The following is a 23,426-nucleotide window of genomic DNA, read 5'->3' as shown; positions in this document are numbered from 1 at the left end:
GACTATAGTCCACGGGGTTGCCAAGAGCTGGACACGACTGAGCAACTAACACTTCACTTACACATACAATAAAGAGGGCAGATTAGACGTTTTCTAAGTTCCCAGTCACCTCTAACTTTGTGACCTGAGGGATGGCTTTTTAATGAAAGTGCCGGATAAAGGTAGAGCTGTCACTCATGCCATCCTGGTGACACGTGTGTGTGGAAGAGAGTCCTGGATCAGGAGTCAAAGTCCTTGTGATAGAAACTACCAGTTGGACCTCCCTTAGCTACTCTAAAGCCTTAGCTATAAAAGCTGTGAGGTCATGTTGACTAACTGAAGCAATGATTTGTTGGAAGTGCTTTGACGATAAACTAAAATATAAAGAATTAAGAGTTGCTATTAAGAGAATAGCAAAAAGGCTCTTTCAGAAACCATTTCTCAGCTTCTGAATTTTAGGTCTTTAGGCAGCTTAAAATATAACTATATATGAGATTCCTCCTCCTACCCACTGCCCCCCCCCCCATCCAATTTCAACAAATGCAATGGATTAAAATTTGCCAAAGGAAATAACAAAACAATAGTAATTTGCTAATGGGAAAAGCCACGATTCTAAAATGAGCTATGGAGAGTAACCCCTGAAAATGAAGGCTTGATTGGAAAGTCACTTTGGAAACCTGCCTTGGTTTTGTGATGTCAAGTTGTAAGTTAGAAATTTTTATGTTCAAAAAATTCAGAGACCTTTTTTTCAGCAGATTCCAGTGGAGAACACACCAGGCTAAAGTCATACTGCTTCATGTTCATGTTTTAGTCCTGTTCCCGAGTTGCTATGCAAGCTTAGAAAACTGGCTGAATCTCTTAAGATCAAGATCTCCCAGTTACAGTGTGGATTGATAGCAGATGCTCAGAGTTTTCACATATTTCACTCTAGTATGAAAGTTAAAGGTAATTTATTTTAAAATATTTGTGAAAGCCCTTTTGGTATTTCAGATAAAAGTTACCATAATGCAGCTAAGGTACCACATCTAACTTTATATACCTGATATGCCCTGAACATTATTTATAAATAAAATCTTATAAATGTGTTAGGAAGGGGATATAAAAGGCCTTTATAAAGCAAAGGATCCTTTTTGAAACTCCAAATTGGGTTACGACATAAATCTATGTTTTCAAAACCAAATTTTCGATAAAAGCAGTCTACCTACAGCATTGTTAACCTTAAACACACAGAGCTATTCACAGAGGTTAGTAATAAGAACTATCGTCATGTGACACCTTAATAAGCACCAACCACATCACCAATCCAGAGCCTAATAGAAAATCTCTAACTTTGGGGAAAACATGTATTTTCCTGGAAATTTCAAAATAAAGCGTGCTAAAGAATAACCAGGAATCATAAATGAGCTGGAGTTTTTCAAGGTCATTTTCAATGTCTATCATTTTACTAAGAAAAAGGCAATAAAAGTGCTGCATAGCTAAAAATGACATTTTTACTATTTAAATATTTGTTTCCTGTTGCAAAAGATACTGTCAAGGGAAAATGTTTTCTATTGCATCATCACTAATATAATCGACCCCAAGAATAAAATAAAATTTGAAAATAAAGAGTTAGTGGGGTAGTACTTAAATATATAGATACACACACACACCTTTTTCTGTTTCCTGATTTAACAAAGAAAATGGTCTAGGGAAACTGCAGATCTGATTGAAGGGTCTGGTAATCTTTCCTTCTTTGATCTCCTGCAGCACATACTGTCTGTATGAAACATTTGGCATGGGTGAATTGTCTTATGTCTTTTCATGCATTTAGTTCTTGTCTATACAACTAAGTGAGCTCCTGGAAGGAAGTTCCCTTCAACACTGAGCTGTCAAAGCCTTGTATGTAACCCGGGTGCCTTAGTCATTGATTGGCATGTGCATTGCAGGGAGGAGCCTGGTGAGATACACTTAAAATCTTTATTCATTGATTTACAATATGTACAATATTTACAAAATTTAGGCATTAAATCCAATATTGACATGAATGCTGTGGGAAATCTAAAAATAAATAAATGGCACATAGGTTCATATTCACATCTTTGCACTTCATCACCAGCTGTAGGATTTAATGGAAGGTTTAAGGTGGTAGAAAATTCAGATGGATGACTGGTCCTGGACCTTCCACATGAATAGCCCTTCCTTGGCTCCTCAAGGCTGGGGTTGGTGAGCAAACTACTTTCTTTGAAGAGAGTGAAATACCAGCCATTCTATAGACACATGGGTGCACAAAGCCACACCCAGGTGGAGTTTGCAGTGGTCCCCTGGGTAGCAGATAAGTTTGCACCATTGCGGACCCAGTCCCTCCACACCAGTCAGGAAGGCTTTGGAGAGGAGCCTTCTTATGAAGAACCGAGATTTGGACTTTATCTCTTATTCTAAACACATGCAGTACATGGAAGGTGTCAGTGGAGAGTGACCCATGCATGAAAATGTATTTGTAGGTATATACAACATCAAATTGTCATTGTCTTATGGCATCTTCAGATGTAGGATCAACCTGCCTCCTCTTTGATAGCAAAAGGAATGAATGAAGAAGCCATACCTCACCCCCCAAAGAAGAAACACTGTCTGGGGTCACACACAAATGACATCCTATAGAAGCAGGACTAAACAAATTCCACACATAAAATGAAAGAATACCCATGTTAGGCCTGGAAGTTTTCCTAGGAATGGCAATTCTACCTTTCCTTTCTCTTCCACCTTCCCTTTCTCTTCCATCCTGCCTCATCCCACATAACCTAAACCAGAAGGAAAAGCTTCTTAGAGCTTCAGTACCTTCATCTGTCAAGTGTAAATACTAGTAACATTCCTTACCGGGTTCTCACAGGGCTTATATGACCCAACTCACGTAAAGTGCTTAGCCTAGCGTCTGGCACCTAAGAGGTGCTTAGTAAATGTCTTGCCTTCTCTCCCTCTACTTCCCCTACCCCAACTGTAAGCAACATATTGATAAGCCTACCAAACTCGGAATTAAGGCCATTTGATGCAATTAAAATGATTTTGTATCAGAGTTTCTGATGTCAGTTCCCATTTGGTCCCTTTGGGGGGGGGGTCTCATTTCATGAGTCCAAGATCTCTTCCTGTGCAGGGCAGATGGCCCCCAACAACTGTCCTCCTAATCAGTAATGACTCCACTGAAGTCCATGCAAAGATATGCCCTAATCCTGCTGAAAAACTCGTACCAGTGATGGTCACCACCTGAATACTTTTCGGACAGCACCACTGAGGAAACCATGAGCAAAAGCCTTGAGGCCAACACATTATTTTTCATAAGTTTTTTCAACACTGGTGCAAGTATTATAGATAACTTTCAACAAACATATATTACAAGCTCTACCACCGTTGAAAAAATAGGCATTCTGATTTGATCATTTTGTTCAGAATAAAGAATCTTTTATGATATATCTTAGTTTCTAGTTATGCCATACAAAAATAAATATTATATAAGTGATTTATAAGGAAGAAGAAAAAAATGTAACTTGAGGTGCCAAAAATATAGGAAGGATGGTGAAAGTTTTACCATTTGCTTCAAAAGCAATCATCTCAAAGAAAGAAAAACTTTTCTCTGGGTTTTTGTACTATTTTCATCATGACCCTACTGGCCCATCTGCTTCTCATCCTGGGATAATATGACTTCTTTCCCTATCAATCTGGAGACAACATAATGCAGAACCTTCTCCCTGAAGTCATAGGGGATTTGGAAGAGAAAGAACAAAGGAGGCTCTTGGGCAGTGTAAATTGCAGATGAAAGGTTTGGCAGAGACAATGACTGGGCACTCACAAATGAATCAGTTCCACACATCTTCCTTTCATTCTGAAATCCTTTCTCTGTCTTGATTAGCCATGCCTGAGTAGAACCTCATGCTTGGAGGAAATAAGCCCATCTTGCTGTCAGCCACTTTGGATACCTATAAGTCCAAGTAGAATCCAGAATTTCATGGAGCAAAATTAGGTGCCAGTCAAGGCTAATCTCACCAATTATATGAAGAGATAAACAGTCACCTTATGAACACTAATTAAGTCGGGAAAAATCCTTTTCCAGCTACCTCTCCTCCCATACAAAAAACCTTATGATCGCCTTTTCTTATCCCATGCAGAAAAAAGGGAGTATGATTCCTATCACTGGGAGAAGAATATTGGGACAACTGGACAAACTGCTTACTATTTTTCTAGGGACTTAGATCAGAATTGCCAAGGAAATTGACCATTCATTTGGGAATCAAAGTTTTAAAACTCTAAAGCTATAAGTGAATTCATGGTTGGACCACCTAAATCAGTGGTCATTGACCTTTCTCCTGAAGAACACAGATCTACATGTGTCCATATAACATATTGGAGCTTCCCAGGTGGTGCTAGTGGTAAACAATCCACCTGCCAATGAAGGAGACAGACTCAGGTTCAATCCCTGGGTTGCAAAGATCCCCTGGAGTAGGAAATGGCACCCCCACTCCAGTATTCTTGCCTAGGAAATTCCAAGGACAGAAGAGCCTGGTGGGATACAGTCCATGGAGTCACAAAGAGTCAGACACGATGGAGCGACTGAGCACACACATCTCAGAGGGTCCCAGGACTTCTGTGGTTCGTGCATGGATTCCAAATTAAGAGCCCCAGATCTCAGTAAATGAAAACTATTTTTTAGAGGGAAAACAAATGCTTGTGGCGTAGAATTCAGGGGTTGTTTGGGGGCAGGCTGCTTTGATGAGGTCCTGAAATGACTACATTGAAGCAACGCTTGTTCCTCGTGGTAAGTAGAAGTGCTTGGTTGTGAAGACATCCGGAGTGCTGTGTTTTCACATATGCGACTATTGTCAGGCCAATGCCTCATGCATGACTATGGACCCTCAAGGCCCCCAGGGATTGCTACTACAGGGTGCCTTTGAGCTGCTATAATGTGAGTCCCAACCACACCCACAAGCAGGACACTATCACGGACATGCAGTGTGGGTGCCCATTCGTCTGATTTATGGGTGATGTTGTGGCAAATGTGGCATCAGTTTCATTGCGGGGGAGCGGCAAGTTACAGATATTTCCTTCACAACAGGAAGTGCAGACCTGAAAGAAAGGAAGAGAAAAAGAAGGGTGATGAGGAGCTGGCAGATGAAGGGGGCAGAGGGTTCTGAAGGAACTGGTTCCCTCACAGCAAGACTCAAATGAAAATTACCTGTTCTGCAAAGGAAACACCGACTCTGCATTTAAGTGGGTGGGATGAAATTTCACCTGGAAGCGTTGTGATCAAAATAAAACCTCCTGCCCAGACTAAACTTCTAGGGGTATTCGTTCTGTTTTTCACATCCTACCACACAGTCCTTATGGGTTTCCCTGGTGGCTCAGATGGTAAAAGAATCTGTGTGCAATGCAGGAAACCCAGGTTCAGTCCTGGTGGGGAATATCCCCTGGAGAAGGGAATGGCAACCCACTCCAGTATTCTAGCCTGGAGAATTCCATGGACTGAGGAGCCTGGAATCCACGGGATCGCAAAGAGTTGGACACAACTGAGCACAACAACATGTGGCTATTATACCATTTTACAGCCTTCCAAGGTCTTGGTTATTCCATCTGTGAAATGGGAATTATAAAACTTAACCTTTGTCAGAGAGGCTCTATGACTACTTGAGGAAGCTGTTAAGACAGTAATTAATTTGCCACGTTTTCACAGTGAAAGTGAAATGCCTACAACCTAGTTGATTTAAACTTATTTAGTACTTTCATTAGAACTGTCTGCATAATTATCTCCATTCCCATGGGTGAGTTAAAATTTGAAGGGCTTTCATTTATGTAGTTACTCCTGCTTTATACAGCTTTCCTCATGCAGCATAAGACAAAAAAAAAGATTACTGGCAGAAATTATTTTAGGCCATGGCTCCCAAAGTACAGTAGCCTCAGCTTCAACTGGGAAGTTACTAGAAATGCAAAATCTCAAACTTCACCCCAAATTGAGCAATTTAGAATCTACATTTGAACAAGATCCCCGAGTGATTCATATGCACAATAATGTTTGAAAAACTCTTTGATGCTTAATATCTTACACAGTTGTTATCTTGCAGAGATCTGAGTTTGGTCACAGGTGACATGGACTAGGAAGACATGATGTTGAAGAGAGAAACCAAAGGTCAGAAGTGAGTTTGGATTCTGTCTGTCACTAGTTCATCTGAGCACATGAATCACTTCTCTGACCTACAGCTTCCTTCTTGGTAAAGTTTCACTATAATGTCTGAAAGCCAAGCTTAGTTTGGAGTGGGGTAGGGGGGGTCTGGTTAAGTAAAACTCTTGGGTTTATGTTCATATTTCAATTATTATTTATGACCATAATTTCTCAATAAACAACAAAAATATGAATTCCTAGTGTATTTCACAAGTCACTTGAAAACTGAGTGTTGTCTTAGGAGAAAGAAGCCCCCGCTAACAGTGAGGGTGGGCGCTGCCTCCAGCCACCAGGAAGGTAGCCCAATGAGGAGAAGAGGGCAGCCTCCAAGGTCAAGGACTGACCTACAAGACGTGTACAGCCAGCTTGGAATGAACGGCGGGAGAGTCAGGGGTGTTCCTCACTCCAATCATGAGTCTGACTGCCCTTCTCTGAGTCTTGACATTTTCCTTCAAGGCTGCCTTTGAAGTCTGCTCTACACTGCATGCTTCTGTCCGGGGACCAGATGGAGTTTAAGGAAAGTAAACCCACAGGAAACAGCAGGATCTCCTGCCACCTGCTCAAATGACTCAGAAGCCAACGTGTTAGTGTTAGTCACTCAGTCATGTCCGACACTGTGTGACCCCAGGAGCCAGCAGATAACTTCCAAATCAGCGTCCCGATAAAGATATGAGCTCCACTTTACAGAAAGTTATCAAAGCTAAATTGCCTTGTCCATCCTCAGTTGAATGAACTTAACAAAAATTTTCAATACTTTCCTGGCGTTGTGTTTACCTAATTTATATTGGTTTACAAAATTTATACTGGTTATCCTACACCCTGATCTAATTTTTTATTCTTTTAGCACCAACATGAAAGGAGGCATCTTTTCATAATGGTATGAAGACAGTCAAAAGTCAGCCTACATGGGGGAGTAGGCTCATGGAGCTCATGAGCCCTAGTGGGCATCTGGAGAGGAGGAAACCTATGGTGTCCCATCATTTGCTTTGTTGCCAGACCTTGTGGCCTTCATGCTCGGAGTCTCTGCAGCCAGTGGACAAGCAGTCTTCCAGTGGAACACAGCGCTTGGTGACAGAGATGCTGTTTCCTGTGACTTCCATGGTGTGCTGAGTGTAGCAGTATCTAGTCTCTGTCAATAGGAAAACATGGTTTAATTGAGATGGGAAACAGCCCAACCTGGATGAAAACGAAACAACAGGAGTGTTGACACTAAGATCTAATGGCACCCTGAACATACACTGTGTTAAGTTGATATCCAATCCCAAGCTCTCCTTGGAGAGATCCACTTCGCTGTGATAGAAGGAGACCTGAATAACACTGCTCTCTGCCCAAAAAATCCCCATAAACTAAGACCTAGCGGTATCACTCTTTGTCTTCCAACAAATTTTGCCACTGACAAATTTTGCCACAGTACTGATTTTTATTTTTAGGGCATGAGAGGCTTGGAGGAATGATTTGGGATGTGGAAATCATACAATTTTCAGGAAGATGAAGGGGTGAAAAGTCCAAAGAACACGAGGTTAAAAGAAAAAAAGTGAGACAGGTAATGAAGATCTTCAAGAAAAGACTATAGCAGAGACTGGTGTGTGTGTGTGCATCCAAGCGTGTATATAAGATTGGGAAACAGCTATTCCCAAGTAAGACAGAATGATTAAAAACAGATTCATTGTATCTGGAGAAAATGACTTCATCCAAAAGAAAGAACTTCTGGCCTATGAGCATAGTTGAATCCAACAATTCATGACAGGAGAAAACTAATCCAGCAATAACAGTCATCTCTCCCCAGGGTGACTTCAGTTTCTTTCCAAAAAGGCAAATGGACACCATGAAGTGAGTTTCCAGAGTCCCTCTAAGCTTGCTGCTGCTGCTGCTGCTAAGTCGCTTCAGTCGTGTCCGACTCTGTACGACCCCACAGATGGCAGCCCACCAGGCTCCCCCGTCCCTGGGGCTCTCCAGACAAGAACACTGGAGTGGTTGCCATTTCCTTCTCCAATGTATGAAAGTGAAAAGTGAAAGTGAAGTCGCTCAGTTGTGTCTGACTCTTCACGACCCCATGGACTGCAGCCTACCAGGCTCCTCCATCCATGAGATTTTCCAGGCAAGAGCTTAGGAGTCTGAAAACATGAGATTTCCTCTAAAATTCCATGGAGAATTTTTTAACTTGCAATTTAAAGAATAAAGAAAAATGACTTTGTCATGTAATTCTTTAAGGCCTCTAGGCGGTGTTCAGCTTTCTAAGCCTGGGATTTAGGAGAATGTTCCTGCTTCACTGTCAGATTGAAAAAAAATAATAATAACTCTTAAGAAATGCCACCGAGCTGTTTTTCATCCACATCTTGGATCCAGCTTTGCATGCTTTATACATTTTGGATATTTAGTGGCTAAACTAGAATTATGACCTTCTTTGATATTATTTATTAGGCAATAAAAATTCCCCTCACCAAAAAGTCAAGAGAAGAAAGCTCAGGAATTTTAGGTCCAGAGAATGAGCTAATACCACACTGACATATTCTGGGGGTCATGAAAATCAGGGGTTTAATATTCTTCCCATACACCCTCACCCAACAGAATCTGAGTGGCCTGATTGAGTCTTGCTAAGGGTAAAAACGTGTCCAACGTCGGTGTGGGTACCTGTATTGTCTGTGTCAATGCCCTCCCCCAAGGGCTGTTCTCACATTGCACCCAACCAGGATTTCATCATTTGGGACCAGGTCAGGGAAGTTCCTAGTCCAAGGTCAGGGAAGCTCAGGATCTGGGGGCTCTTTGGAGTAGGTAAAAGTAAGGTCACCCTATGAGCTCACAAGAAAACCTGCAAGTTTTGCACGTGGCAATGGTTCTCCCAAAGTTCTAAAATATTTTAAAATTGGAATGGTTGCTTTTCTGATGAAGAGGAGGTGGCATGATGTTTTACTTATTTTTTAAGCCTTTAGCAGTGTTTAACAAATGGAAGCCGGTGCCCTGAGAGGTTTACTGCATCTTCCAAAGAGGACTGGCTTACTTTAGTACCAGACTTGGATGTTTATGGCCATGTTAATAGATGCCTTTCTTAGCCCCAACCCCAACTTTTAGACATTCAAGAAAGCAATAAAAACAGGAATGCTCTTATCGTCTGTCTCTTCTTCCCGCAGACAACCAGGAGCAGATTTCAGAGGTTTTATTGCTCCAACTGTAAATCTGAGCAGATAAGATCATACATTTATGGAATAAGTAAATCATTACATGGTTTCAGTTTGGGAACTTAGGTTTCATCCCTCAAGTATCGAATTACCTTGCTTTAAAGAAGCCTTAAAATAACAATGGGTAAACGTCATGTGACTACTTTTTGTTCATATTTTTATATCTATAACAAACTCTCTTTTAATTTATTAACTTGAATAATTAAATGAAAGTAGAGACAATTGATGAACCTGTTTGTTTGTTTTTTCAGGACAATATGCAAAAGCCCAATATGTAATAAGCCAATTCTTGCCATTCTGTGGGGAAAATGGTGATCAGTGATGATACTGGTTAAATTTTTTCCTTACATGTCACCAAGTCCAATCTATAAAACAAACATACATTGAGAACACCCCATTACTTGCAGCCATAGAGACCTCAGATCTGAAGTGTGAATCCCTTGGAAATATCCATTCTTAAAACACAAAATCCAAGGTGAACTGTGAAATGTTAATGTGGAAAAGGATTCGGGAGTTAAATAAGTATTGGAAATGCTCAAAGCTGAACAGCTTTCTTTAGTGGATAACTTATGAAAGCCTTGACTTTATACTGCGGTCTCCAAGGAGGGCGGGCTGGGCAAGCAGGCAGAATTTCCCAAGCAGAACTAGGTGGACCACGTGTGACTTATCACTGGACGGTAAGATTGATAAAAATTCAGCCCCGGAGCCCTGCTCTCTATGCATTTTGAATAATCCTTGGGTTAGTAATAAGGTTATATGAGAATCAAGCCTGCTGATAACTTCTTCTAAAAGGATTTCAAAGACTTTTATCTAAAAGATAAAAGATGGATTTGAATTTCTACCAGGTTAGTTTCAGCCTCTAAAATCTCATATTCCACAACTGCATGGAATTCCCAGAGGTGGTGAAACAAAAGTCTTTTACTATGATACTCACATAAAATCAGAACTGGGTAAGAGAGCTTGATCAACTATTGAAAAAGAAAATATAATTTTTATGAAATTCACACACACACAGTTTCTTACAGTAGCATAAAGTTGGGTTATGTATTTTAGTACACTCTGCCAACCCATTTCTTTAATTTTACACTTAATGTAATTATTTACATGGTGGCACTTAATTCTGCCATTTAAATTTTTATTTTCTCTTTGTTCTGCTTTGTGTTTGCTTGTTTGTTTTGTCTATTTTCTTTTTCCTTCATTCCTGTGAACATTTTCTAGAATTCCATTTTAATTTTTCTACAGTGTTTTTGGATGTATCTCTTTTTATAGTTTTTTTCTTTTTTTAAGTGGTTGCTCAGGTATTGTTACATGCATAACTTATCACAGTCTGCTGGCATCATTTTATCAGTTCAAGTGAAGCATAGCAATCTTCCCTCTGTTCATGTCTTACTACCCTCTCTTGTTTGTAATATAATTGTCTTCAATAATTCCTTACATACATTTAGAACCACATTAGACAGCACTACAAATTTTGCTTCAACCATCAAACATAATTTAGAAAACTCAAGAGTAGAAGTATGGTCATATCATACTATCAAAGACATATTTTCGCTTACCATGTTTTTTCTTCCTTTCTGATATTCCAACCTTCCTTCTTTCATCATTTCTTTCTGTATAGAGAACTTACTTCGGCCATTTCTTTAGAGTAGGTCTGCTGGTGAAAAAGTCTCTTTGTTTTCTTTTATCTGAGAATGTCTTATTTCCCCTTTCTTTTCCCAAATAAAATTTTCTCTGGATATGGGATCTTGCAATATTTTTTTCCTAATGCCTGAAAAATGTTGTCCCATTTCCTTCCATCCTCAATGGTTTCTGATGAGAACTTCTGTCAAATAATTTTTCTCCTACACAGTGTTTTTTTTTCTCTTCATCTTTCAGTAGTTTTCTTTGTTTTTAGTTCCAGAAGTTTGACTGTTTTGTCTTTGTGTAGATTTCTTTAGTTTTATCCTCTTCGGGATTCACTCAACTTCTCAAATCTGCAGGATTTCATCTTTAGCCAAATTTGGAAAGTTTCATCCATAATTTCTTTGAGTACTTTTTTCAGCTCTGCCCTTTTCCTACCTTTCTGAGACTCCAATGACACAGTATTAAATCTTTTGTTATACTCTTGCAGATCCCTGAGGCTCTGTTTTGGGAGGAATTTTTTTTTTTTTTTCTCTTTGTTGTTCAGAATTTGGTAATCTCTATTCTTTTACCTTCCAGTTCACTGATTCTTTCCTCTATCTCTTCCATTCTACTGATGAGCTCATCCACTGTGTTTTAATTTCAGCTACAGTATTAACAGTTTTGAAATTTCCATTTGGTTCTTCTTTATGTTTTCTATTTTTTTTTTTTTTGGCTGATATTTTATTTCTCATTTGTTTCAAGTGTGTTTGTATTTGTTCACTGAAACATTTTTGCTATGGTTACTTTAAATCTTTATTAGCTAATTCAAACATCTTTGTAGCTATCTCATTGCTTAGTTCAGTTCAGTCGCTCAGTCGTGTCTGACTCTTTGTGACCCCATGGACTGCAGCACATCAGACTTCCTTGTCCATCACCAATTCCGGGAGCCTACTCAAATTCATGTCCATCACGTTGGTGATGCCATCCAACCATCTCATCCTCTGTTGTCCCCTTTTCCTCCAGCCTTCAATCTTTCCCAGCATCAGGGTCTTTTCCAATGAGTCAGTTTTTCATATCAGGTGGCCAAAGTGTTGGAGTTTCAGCTTCAGCATCAGTCCTTCCAATGAATATTCAGGACTGATTTCTTTTAGGATGAACTGGTTGGATCTCCTTGCAGTCCAAGGGACTCTCAAGAGTTTTCTCCAACACCACAATTCAAAAGCATCAATTCTTCAGCACTCAGCTTTCTTTATAGTTCACCTCTCACATCCATACATGACTACTGGAAAAACCATAGCTTTGACTAGACAGACCTTTGTTGGTAAAGTAATGTCTCTGCTTTTTAATATGCTGTCTGAGTTGGTCATAGCTTTTCTTCCAAGGAGCAAGCATCTTTTAATTTCATGGATGCAGTTGCCATCTGCAGAGATTTTGGAGCACAAAAAAAAAAGTCTCTCACTGTTTTGATTGTTTCCCCATCTATTTGCCATGAAGTGATGGGACTTGGTGTTAGTATCTATTAATTGTCATTTTTCATTCTGTCTGAGATATTCCTGGTATGACAAGTGATTTTTTATTGAAACCTGGACATTTTGGTATTATAACATTTCAGATCTTATTTAAACCTTCTGTTTTAGCTAACTGCCTCTGACTCAGTTCCAGCAGGGGGATGGGGTCTGCAGCCTCATTACTGCTGGGTAGCAGTCAAGTCCAGGTTCCTACTGTCTCCTTTCACAACTGAGAGTGCTCTCCTCATTACTTCTGGGTGGGATTTCCAGCTCCCCACTAGGTCTCCTATGATACCTTCTTGGCTAAGAGTGGTAGGAGTGCCTTGTTAATGAGTCCCACATGGCCTCAACTGACGCCACTCTACTAATGGGAGTCTGTGGCCTTATTACCACACACTCCCTAGTGGAGTCCTGACTCTCCACTTGGCCTCCTCTGACACAGTCCCAACAGGAACTGGGGGAAAGAACAACGTCATTACTGTTGGATAAAGGTAGAAGTTCAGGTCCCAGACATGGTCTGTACTGACACCATGGGGACGGCCTCATTACCACCCAGGGGGAATCTCAGCATCTCAGGAGAGGTTAGTATGTCTCATTACAGCTTGTTCAGGGTGGAAGTCTAAGCCTTTGTTAGCATGGGGGTGGTGGTAACCTACAATTGTTTTCTGTGGTATTTGGCTGGAGTGGTTATTGTCTAGATTTCTGTCTTTCTAGGCTGCCTCCTTCTTGGCCCTTTGGCTACAGAGAGATAACTTGTGTTGGAGTTTATTATTTTGGTGCCTGTGGTATTTCCAGGTTTCCAGCTTTGTCATCTCCAAGTCTGGAATGTATAGGACAAAAACAAAACCCAGAGAACTCACCTCCTTGGGTCATGAGGACCTTAGCTAGTCTGACCTTTTCTCTCTTTCAGAGTCTTTCTTTTCACCAATATATATAATGTTCAAGAATTTAGTTGTACTTAGCAGGAGAAATAGAAAAGTACATCTGCTCTGTCTTTCCAAAAACCCTCAGCATTTCTGACATTTTGAGTTAGCTAGTTCTGGGTTTGGAGAAAGACTTGTACAATGTAGTATATTTATCAGCATCTGTGGCCTCTTCTTATGAGATGCCAGTAGCATCCCCAAGTGTGACGACCAAAAATGTTTCCATACATTAGTAAATGTCCTCTGAGGGGCAAAACCACTCTCAGTTAAGATAAACTATTTGAGATTATAATCTTTTTGAGACTAAGGTTCATTTTTGAGCATGTCGGCATTCCCCACCCCCACTCCAATACACAGCACAGGACCTTGCATAATATAACAAGTGCTTAATGTATTAAGAATATAGATGGATGGGTGGAAAGAATATATATATATATCTGGTCTCTTCAACTCAAGGTTGCACCAAATCAACTGTTTAATTTAGTTCTATGATATCTATAACATCTCTTCCATTTCTGTAGTTTGAGTGATCTCTTCAAATTTGAAAGTGAAATAATACTATATTTCAATCAGAAGCACAACCTTCACATAGTATAACTGCTTTGGGAAATCGCTTGCCAGGATTTACTAAATCTCAACTTAAGCATATCTTAGGAATCAGTAATTCCACCCTTAGATATACATCCAACAAAAAAGATAAGTACTAGAATGTTCATAGAAAAATTTTTTTATACAAAACAACTGGAAACTCCAAAAATGCCCATGGTAGAATGAATAAATAAACTATGGCATATACTCACACAGCAATGAGAATGAATTGCCTAGAAGTAGACCTAATAAAATGGATGAATCTTCCATAATATTGAGTGAAAGAACTCAGATACAAGATGGTATATACTGTATGATTCCACTCCTATTAAAAGACCTGATAAGAAACAAAACTAATTTTTGCTATTGGAAATCAGGAGGATAATTGCCTTAGTTTTCTAGGGCTGCCGTAGTAAAGTAGAACAGACTGGGGATCTTAAACCACAGAAATTTATTTTCTCACAGGTCTAGAGGCTAGAAGTCCAACATCAAGATGTTCACAAGGTTAATTTCTTCTGAGGCCTCTTTACCTTTCTTATAGATGATCACCTTCTCTCTATATCTTTACATGGTCTTCCCTTTGCAAGTTTGTGCCCTAATCTCTTCTTGTAAGGACACCAGTCATATTGGGTTAGAACCTACCCCAATGACATCTTCAAATACAGTTACATTTGGGGGTACTGGAATGAATTTGGTGGATGGCACAATTCAGCCCATAACAGGGCCCTTGGTGGTAGGGACAGTGACTGAAAACAGACATGCTAGAACATACTGGGGTGTGGAATATGGTCAATTTCTTAATCTGGGTGCCACGTACATGGTAAGATCAGTTTGTAAAAATTCATCATGCTGTTCACTATTCTGTATGGATATCTCAATTTTAAGTTCAGTTAAATGAAAGTGAAAGAAAAAAAGAATCCATGATGAAGGAAAATAGACTTAGGAGAAAGATGAACTACAAATGAGTTGCAGATAAGCTGAATTATTTAAGGTGTACCCTAATTAGGAATGTTCACATGCTCTCCTCTGGTGTCCAGGCATCTGATTAACCTCGTGGCTTTCCTAGTCCTATCAACTGCTATCCACAGGCCTGTAAAAAATACTGTTTTCTTTTCCCAAGTAAGAAATGTCTCAAGGCAGAAAGGAAAAGTAAATAAATACTTATCAACCAGATTGAGTAATAACTGTTCTCCTTTACCCTACAGTCAGCATCTCCTGAAGAAACTACTAGTTACTTCTCTCTTTTTTAAAAACTCCATCCACACTTCTTAAGGACAAGTGACACACTTCAGGAATCTCTGCTTTAAAGCAAATCCCTGAAACTCAGAAATCGATGTGTTTATCTCCAGACAAAGTCTAAGAAGGTGACTGAAAAGGATGCAAAGCGAGTGAGGATAAATAGAACTTTAGGGTGGACAGTATTTAAAATCAAAGTGAAACGTAAAAGCATAAAATAGATGCTTCCTATCTGAGACAATTCTGTTAACAGAAAATATTTCGACAAAAACACTTAGTTAGAGTAGGTCAGATGCTCTCAGTTCAGTTCAGTTCAGTAGCTCAGTCATGTCCAACTCTTTGCGACCCCAAGGACCGCAGCACACCAGGCTTCCCTGTCCATCACCAACTCCCAGAGCTTACTCAAATCCATGTCCTTAGAGTTCATGATACCATACAGCCATCTCACCTTCTGTTGTCCCCTTCTCCTCCTGTCTTCAATCTTTCCAAGCATCAGGGTCTTTTCTAATGAATCAATTCTTTGCATCAGGTGGCCAAGGTGTTGGAGTTTCAGCTTCAGCATCAGTCCTTCCAATGAATCTTCAGGGCTATTTCCTTTAGAATTGACTGGTTTGATCTCCTTGCAGTCCAAGGGACTCTCAAGAGTCTTCTCCAATACCACAGTTCAAAAGTATCAACTCTTCGGTGCTCAACTTTCTTTCTTTTTTTTTTTTTTCATGTGTTTTTCCCAATTAGTCATGCAGAATAATAAAAACATGTGTACTTAAAGGTAGAGAGTTAATAACATTAATAACGTGTATTGTTTCATAAAGGCTATTCCTTAGTAAAACTGACTTTTGGGGTTGTTTAGGGCTAGTCCCTAGTGGTAAGGATTACATTTATGATTAATATAGTTCAAGGCCACTGCCTTGACCCTCACTGAGTGCCATGAGTTTTGTTTTTTGTTTTTTTTATTAGTTGGAGGCTAATTACTTCACAATATTTCAGTGGGTTTTGTCATACATTGACATGAATCAGCCATGGAGTTACATGTATTCCCCATCCCCCCCCCCCCACCTCCCTCTCCACCCGATTCCTCTGGGTCTTCCCAGCGCACCAGGCCCGAGCACTTGTCTCATGCATCCAATCTGGGCTGGTGATCTGTTTCACTATAGATAATATACATGCTGTTCTCTCGAAACATCCCACCCTCACCTTCTCCCACAGAGTCCAAAAGTCTGTTCTGTACATCTGTGTCTCTTTTTCTGTTTTGCATATAGGGTTATCATTACCATCCTTCTAAATTCCATATATATGTGTTAGTATGCTGTATTGGTCTTTATCTTTCTGGCTTACTTCACTCTGTATAATGGGCTCCAGTTTCATCCATCTCATTAGAACTGATTCAAATGAATTCTTTTTAACGGCTGAGTAATATTCCATGGTGTATATGTACCACAGCTTCCTTATCCATTCATCTGCTGATGGGCATCTGGGTTGCTTCCATGTCCTGGCTATTATAAACAGTGCTGCGATGAACATTGGGGTGCACGTGTCTCTTTCAGATCTGGTTTCCTCAGTGTGTATGCCCAGAAGTGGGATTGCTGGGTCATATGGCAGTTCTATTTCCAGTTTTTTAAGAAATCTCCACACTGTTTTCCATAGTGGCTGTACTAGTTTGCATTCCCACCAACAGTGTAAGACGGTTCCCTTTTCTCCACACCCTCTCCAGCATTTATTGCTTGTAGACTTTTGGATAGCAGCCATCCTGACTGGCATGTAATAGTACCTCACTGTGGTTTTGATTTGCATTTCTCTGATAATGAGTGATGTTGAGCATCTTTTCATGTGTTTGTTAGCCATCTGTATGTCTTCTTTGGAGAAATGTCTGTTTAGTTCTTTGGCCCATTTTTTGATTGGGTCAGCTTTCTTTATAGTCCAAATCTCACATCCATATATGACTACTGGAAAAACCATAGCCTTGACTAGACAGACCTTTGTTGGTAAAGTAATGTCTCTGCTTTTTAATATGCTGTCTAGGTTGGTCATAGCTTTTCTTCCAAGGAGCAAGCTCTTTTAATTTCATGGATGCAGTCACCATCTACAGAGATTTTGGAGCCCCAAAAAATAAAGTCTCTCACTGTTTTGATTGTTTCCCCATCTATTTGCCATGAAGTGATGGGACCAGATGCCACAATCTTAGTTTTCTGAATGTTGAGCTTTAAGCCAACTTTTTCACTCTCCTCTTTCACTTTCATCAAGAGGCTCTTTAGTTCTTCTTTGCTTTCTGACAGAAGGGTGGTGTCATCTGCATATCTGAGGCTATTGATATATCTCCCGGCAATCTTGATTCCAGCTTGTGCTTCATCCAGCCCAGTGTTTCTCATGATGTACTCTGCATATAAGTTAAATAAGGAGGGTGACAGTATACAGCCCTGACGTACTCCTTTCCCAATTTGGAATCAGTCCGTTGTTCCATGTCCCGTAATAACTGTTGCTTCTTGACCTGCATATAGATTTCTCAGGAGGCAGGTCAAGTGACCTGGTATTCCCATCTCTTGAAGAATTTTCCACAGTTTGTTGTGATCCACACAGTCAAATGCTTTGGTATAGTCAATGAAGCAAAAGTAGATGTTTTTCTGGAACTCTTGCTTTTTTGGTGATTCAGCGGATGTTGGCAATTTGATCTCTGGTTCCTCTGCCTTTTATAAACCCAGCCTGAACATCTGGAATTTCACTGTTCACGGTTCATGTACTGTTGAAACCTGGCTTGGAGAATTTTGAGCATTACTTTGCTAGCGTGTGAGATGAGTGTAACTGTGCGGTAGTTTGAGCATTCTTTGGCATTGCCTTTCTTTGGGATTGGAATGAAAACTGACCTTTTCCAGTCCTGCGGCCACTGCTGAATTTTTCAAATTTGCTGGCATACTGAGTGAAGCACTTTCATAGCATCATCTTTAGGATTTGAAATAGCTCAACTGGAATTTCATCACCTCCACTAGCTTTGTTCATAGTGATGCTTCCTGAGACCCACTTGACTTCACATCCCAGGATGTCTGGCTCTAGGCGAGTGATCACACCATTGTGGTTATCTGGGTCATGAAGATCTTTTTTGTATAGTTCTTCTGTGTATTTTTGCCACCTTTTCTTAATATCTTCTGCTTCTGTGAGGTCCATACTATTTCTGTCCTTTATTGTGCCCATCTTTGCATGAAATAGTCCCTTGGTGTCTCTAATTTTCTTGAAGAGATCTCTAGTCTCTCCCATTCTATTGTTTTCCTCTATTTCTTTGCATTGATCTCTGAGGAAGGCTTTCTTATCTCTCCTTGCTATTTTTTGGAACTCTGCATTCAAATGGGTATATCTTTCCTTTTCTCCTTTGTCTTTCGCTACTCTTCTTTTCATAGTTGTTTGAAAGGCCTCCTCAGACAAGCATTTTGCCTTTTTGCATTTCTTTTTCTTGGGGATGGTCTTGATCACTGCCTCCTGCCCATTGTCACAAGCCTCCATCCAGAGTGCTTTAGTGACCCTGTCTATCAGATCTAATCCCTTGAATCTATTTGTCACTTCCATTGTATAATCATAAGGGATTTTATATAGGTCATACCTGAATGGTCTAGTGGTTTTCCCTACTTTCTTCAATTTAAGTCTGAATTTGGCAATAAGGAGTTCATGATCTGAGCCATAGTCAGCTCCCAGCCTTGTTTTTGCTGACTATATAGAGCTTCTCCATCTTTGGCTGCAAAGAATATAATCAATCTGATTTTCAGTTTGACCTCAGATGCTCTAAGGGTACAAAAAAAAAAAAAAAAGAAAAAACTTGCTTAGGCTGATAGCAGAACTTTTGGTTAAAAACTTGCTGGAGAATTCTAACTGAAGAGTGATTTTGAGAATTCCAGTGCCACCTGAGATGAACCAAGAAATGGTAGCATAAAACTAAAATAGTTGGATAATATTAAAACAACCACCGAAATCTTGTGAAAGCATAGGTGAGCTACCAAGGCAGAGAGGATTTGATGAGTAAGATACCAGCCAAATCAACAATGCATTAAGCTTAACCTGACACTCTATACCGATTCTGCCCTCGAGGCACTTGCTAATACACAGGTGAAGAGGCTGAGAAGCCAGGCAGAAAGCCCTGCTGGGAGATGGAGAAGCTAAGCAGAGCCTTCGTCTTAATTGGGAGGCACAAACAGGAATGCAGAAGGAGCAGGGCAGCCAGGAGACAAGGGAGTGCAGAGGAGGTGACTGACAGTCTTGGTGTAGAATTATAGGTTGGCAGTTACGTACTTCCAGTGCTTTAGGAAATGTCATTCCATCCACTTCTAGCTTCTATTGTCTCTGTCCATACTAAATGTTGGCAAGGTTGTGCAGCAATTGGCACTCTCACACATTGCTGGAGAGCCTGAAATTGGTCCAGTGACTCTGGAAACTATAGGGTAAAATCCAGTAAAGCCAAAGCATGGGTACCACATGCCCAGCAACCCCTTCTCCTGGGATAGACCTGGTGGAAATGCATATACAGGTGCACCAAAAGACACATGCCCCAATGCTGTGCACGGAAGCAATCCAGATGCCTATCAACAGTGGAATGGATGGATTTTAGTATATTCATATAATGATCTCCTGTGCTTCTGTGAGAAAGAATGACTGCTGCTCACAAAAACACAGATGAATTTCACATATAGAAGGTGGGAAAGAAAGGAGGACATTCTGTATGGTTCCATTTATATAAAACTGCACAACAATCACAACCGTATTACCTGTGGGAGGTGGACAGTAATGACTGGGGGACCTAGGTGGCCTTCTGGGCCACTATGACTTCTGTGACTTAACAAGAACAGCAGATACATTGCATGTTCATGCTGTGAAAATTCAACAAACTGTGCACTTATGATCTATGCACTTTCCAGAATGTATGGTAAACTTTAATTTTTAAAAGTTTGCTTTTAAAACAAGAATCGAAATACAGACATAGAGAACAGATGTGTGGACACAAAGGGGCAAGGGGAGGGTGAGATGAATTGGGAGATTAGGTCTGACATAAATACACCATCATGTGTAAAATAGATAGCTAGTGGGAAGCTGTTTCATAGCACAGGGAGCTCAGCTTGATGCTCTGCAATGACCTAGAGGGCTGGGATGGGGAAATGGGAGGGAGGCTCAAGAGGGAACCTATCTGTATACATATAGCCAATATACTTCATCGTATAGAAGACACTAACACAACATTACATAGTAATTATACTCCAATAAAAAAAGGTTTTTAAAAAAAAAATTTTAAAGGATGAAATCTAAGACTTTCATTTAGCAATATGACAAGATAGATCACCTGAACACTACCTCATTACATAGCAGCCAGAAGTGTTGGATAACATTACCAATACCTTTTGTAAATTTACAAATGAACTCTCCAGGAAGCTAGGGAAACTCCAGGGGCCGACACTGAAGAAAGCACTGAATTCTCTACCCTGGTGGGAGACAGGAGGGCTAATAGATAAAAGATAAGAAGATGCAAGGCCTTGGGTCCTCATGGGGTGTAGAGGTACAGACTCCTGTATAAGGGCAGGAACCCTGAAGGGCTATGTCCTATGAATAAGACTGCCTGAAAGAGAGAGAGAGAAAAAAAAAAAAAAACAATCCACCCTTAAGTAAAGTAAACAAAAAGACTGTCTAGCCTGGGCTCGACCTGAAAAAAGTTGACCATAATGAAGTCTTTCCTGAAAATCTGTAACTGTGGGGCTTGTCTTCAGTTGAGCTGGGGATCACATTTGTATTCCCTGTTTATACCAGATAACAGATACAGAAAGAGCTGCCAAGGGAAATGCTCAGATTTTTCTTTACTTTCCCAGAAAGACAGCAAGCAGCAGAGAAGATGGAATGAAAAGGATATGTCCCTCTATCTCAAAATTCTGGCCAGACTTTATATCAGCAGAAATTTCCAAGGAAGATTTTGCCCTCAAGGGAGGCACCTGTACTTTATAATTAAGAAGGAATATAAAATCCTGAGTGGCTTAGGTATCTTCCATAGAATAAGCCTTTTAAAAAACTGCAATGTTTTTGACTTGATATTTAATTCTACAAACTCTTAATAAACACTTAAGACAGTCCCTGTCTCAAGGAGATTTTAATCTCTCAGCACAGAGAAAAGTCACAGGCAAACACTGGTGCATCGGAGCACAGAATGCTCAACTCTTGTTCACCTTCACCAGTTTCTTCAATTTTGGTCCCTCATATAATATGATTTCCAGATCCTTTCCCATTCTGGTTCATAGAGATAAGAAAGTTACACAGATTTACATAATGAGAAGTTGATGAAATTAAGGTTATTGCAAAGGAAGTGCTCAGAGGGGTGAACAATGGCAGTCCATGATGGAGGCTGTCCTAAATTCTCATGTCTTGGGAAGGAACATGGTCCCATGAATCTACAGGCGCCAAAGGCAGTTAACAATGCAATGGAGGAGAAAGCACTTTTATAACACACATTTCAAAATTCAAAATGAGAAGAACTTGAAATCCAATCAATCTCCTAAGCAATTTGGGATGCAAGTTTATTCCATAGGGATAAAATTTAATATTTACACAAACTGGGTTTTTTTCACTTTCAACCAATTATTTTCATATCAGGTGTTCATTGAAACCTAGTTAAATAGATCACAAAATATGCTAACAGAAAACAAGGAATGTCTCAGAAGAAACTACTGAGCTGTCCTTAGCATGCCTGTTGGTAGTCCTATAGCTATTTTAATCACACTAATAAATGGGTGGAAAATGTAGATTTAATGAGTAGTTTGCAGTAGACACATTTTACATTTTGGTGGCTCTAGTGGTTAAAGGACCAACCTGCCAATGCAGGAGATGTAAGAGACTCGGGTTTGATCCCTGGGTCAGGAAAATCCCCTGGAGGAGGGCATGGCAACCCACTCCAGTATTCTTGCCTGGAGAATCCCATGGACAGAGGAGCCTGGCGGGCTACAGTCTATAGGGTTGCAAAGAGTCAGACACGAGTGAAGTGACTTATCATGCACTAGTAATGATGGCATTATTTCCATTCTTAGAAAAATCTGGAGAAAACCCAGAAGAAAGGTCGATGGCTCATGGAAATCATGGCTGCGCAAGAAGGAATCATCTTTTCTCAGGTTACAGCTCCAGTCCTCACTCCTTACCTGATGTTCAAGACCCCACAAAACAGCATGGCTCCTCTGTTCCACTCCTACCATTCCCCAGCACATTCTGCTATACCCAGCTCAGGTCTTTCAGGGTCCACCGAGCCCACATGTGTGCACCCCATGCCTCTGCTCTGAGTGACTTCCTGGAAGACACGCCCCCTTCACTCTTCCTCCCCTCCTTGCTCACCTGTCGGGCTGTTGCCATCTCCCCAGCCCACAGCACTGTCAGTGGTCACCTCAGCCCCCCAACTGCAATTCTTCCCCTTCAACCCCCACAGCATTTAATGCCATGCTGCCTTTGGCATTAGCCTTTGTCCTGCTATTTTTGACATTTGATATGCTCAGATTGTATCTCTTTGGCTCAACTGCCGGCTCCTTGAAAGAAGAAACCTGATTCCTATCTTTCACCATATAATCCCCCAAAGGGTTTGGCATAAGTGGTTCTGTGTCATGAACCTCAGGGCATCACTTTCCATTTAATCCTATAAATTTCAGGATAAAAAAGGGAGAAGGAGAAATTGTGTAAAGACTTGCGCTATATCCAGGAATCTGTACTTTAGAAGGATAGATTTTGACTTTGACAGAAAGCATGAAGATGGAACTTTCTTGTGTCTGGAGAGGAATTCAAGAGGAGTACTAGCGCTCCCTGTCTTCCCTTTGTGTCAGGAATAAACTTGTACACTTCCTGACTCAGACAGGGCTTCTGTGAAATACAACCCTCAGCCCAAGAGAGCACGTATTCACAAGCCCTCCTTTTCCTCTGCATCGTCTCTGCCAGGGTGATCCTGAGAGAAGAACTATACAGTATCCTATACAGTATCTCTGACCAGCGCCAATGGTTTCAAAAGTTCATTTGCCAGCTTTGTCCCAGCAGGAACCAGCCCAAAGGTTATTGGCTATACAAGCAAATCATCCTGTTTTTGTCCAGAGTCACTGTATACAGCGAGTCTCCAATTTTGCTGCCTATTCAAACTACTGGGAAAGCTTTCAAAAATTCATGTGCCTGGCTGCACCTACACCATCTAAATATGAATCTCTGGGAATGGGTCTAGGCATCAGTGTTTTCCCCGGTGATTTTAATACGC

General features: G+C 40.5%; 1 protein-coding gene across 1 annotated transcript in view; it reads right to left on the bottom strand.

The window, feature by feature from the left end:
* Positions 1 to 1,916: 1,916 nt before the first annotated feature.
* LYPD6 (LY6/PLAUR domain containing 6) overlaps positions 1,917 to 23,426 on the bottom strand; it is a 126,940-nt gene continuing 105,430 nt past the window's right edge. The window contains exons 4-5 of the mRNA XM_043488257.1: positions 7,159 to 7,289; positions 1,917 to 5,070 (exon numbers count right to left, since the gene is read on the bottom strand). Coding sequence (XP_043344192.1) covers positions 4,903 to 5,070; positions 7,159 to 7,289 — 299 coding nt within the window. The 3' untranslated portion in view covers positions 1,917 to 4,902. The remainder of the gene's footprint in view (positions 5,071 to 7,158; positions 7,290 to 23,426) is intronic.

This window comes from Cervus canadensis, chromosome 15, assembly GCF_019320065.1.
Source record: "Cervus canadensis isolate Bull #8, Minnesota chromosome 15, ASM1932006v1, whole genome shotgun sequence".
NCBI lineage: Eukaryota > Metazoa > Chordata > Mammalia > Artiodactyla > Cervidae > Cervus > Cervus canadensis.
Note: the sequence above shows the minus strand (reverse complement) of the source record. Positions and strands in the feature narration are given on the sequence as shown.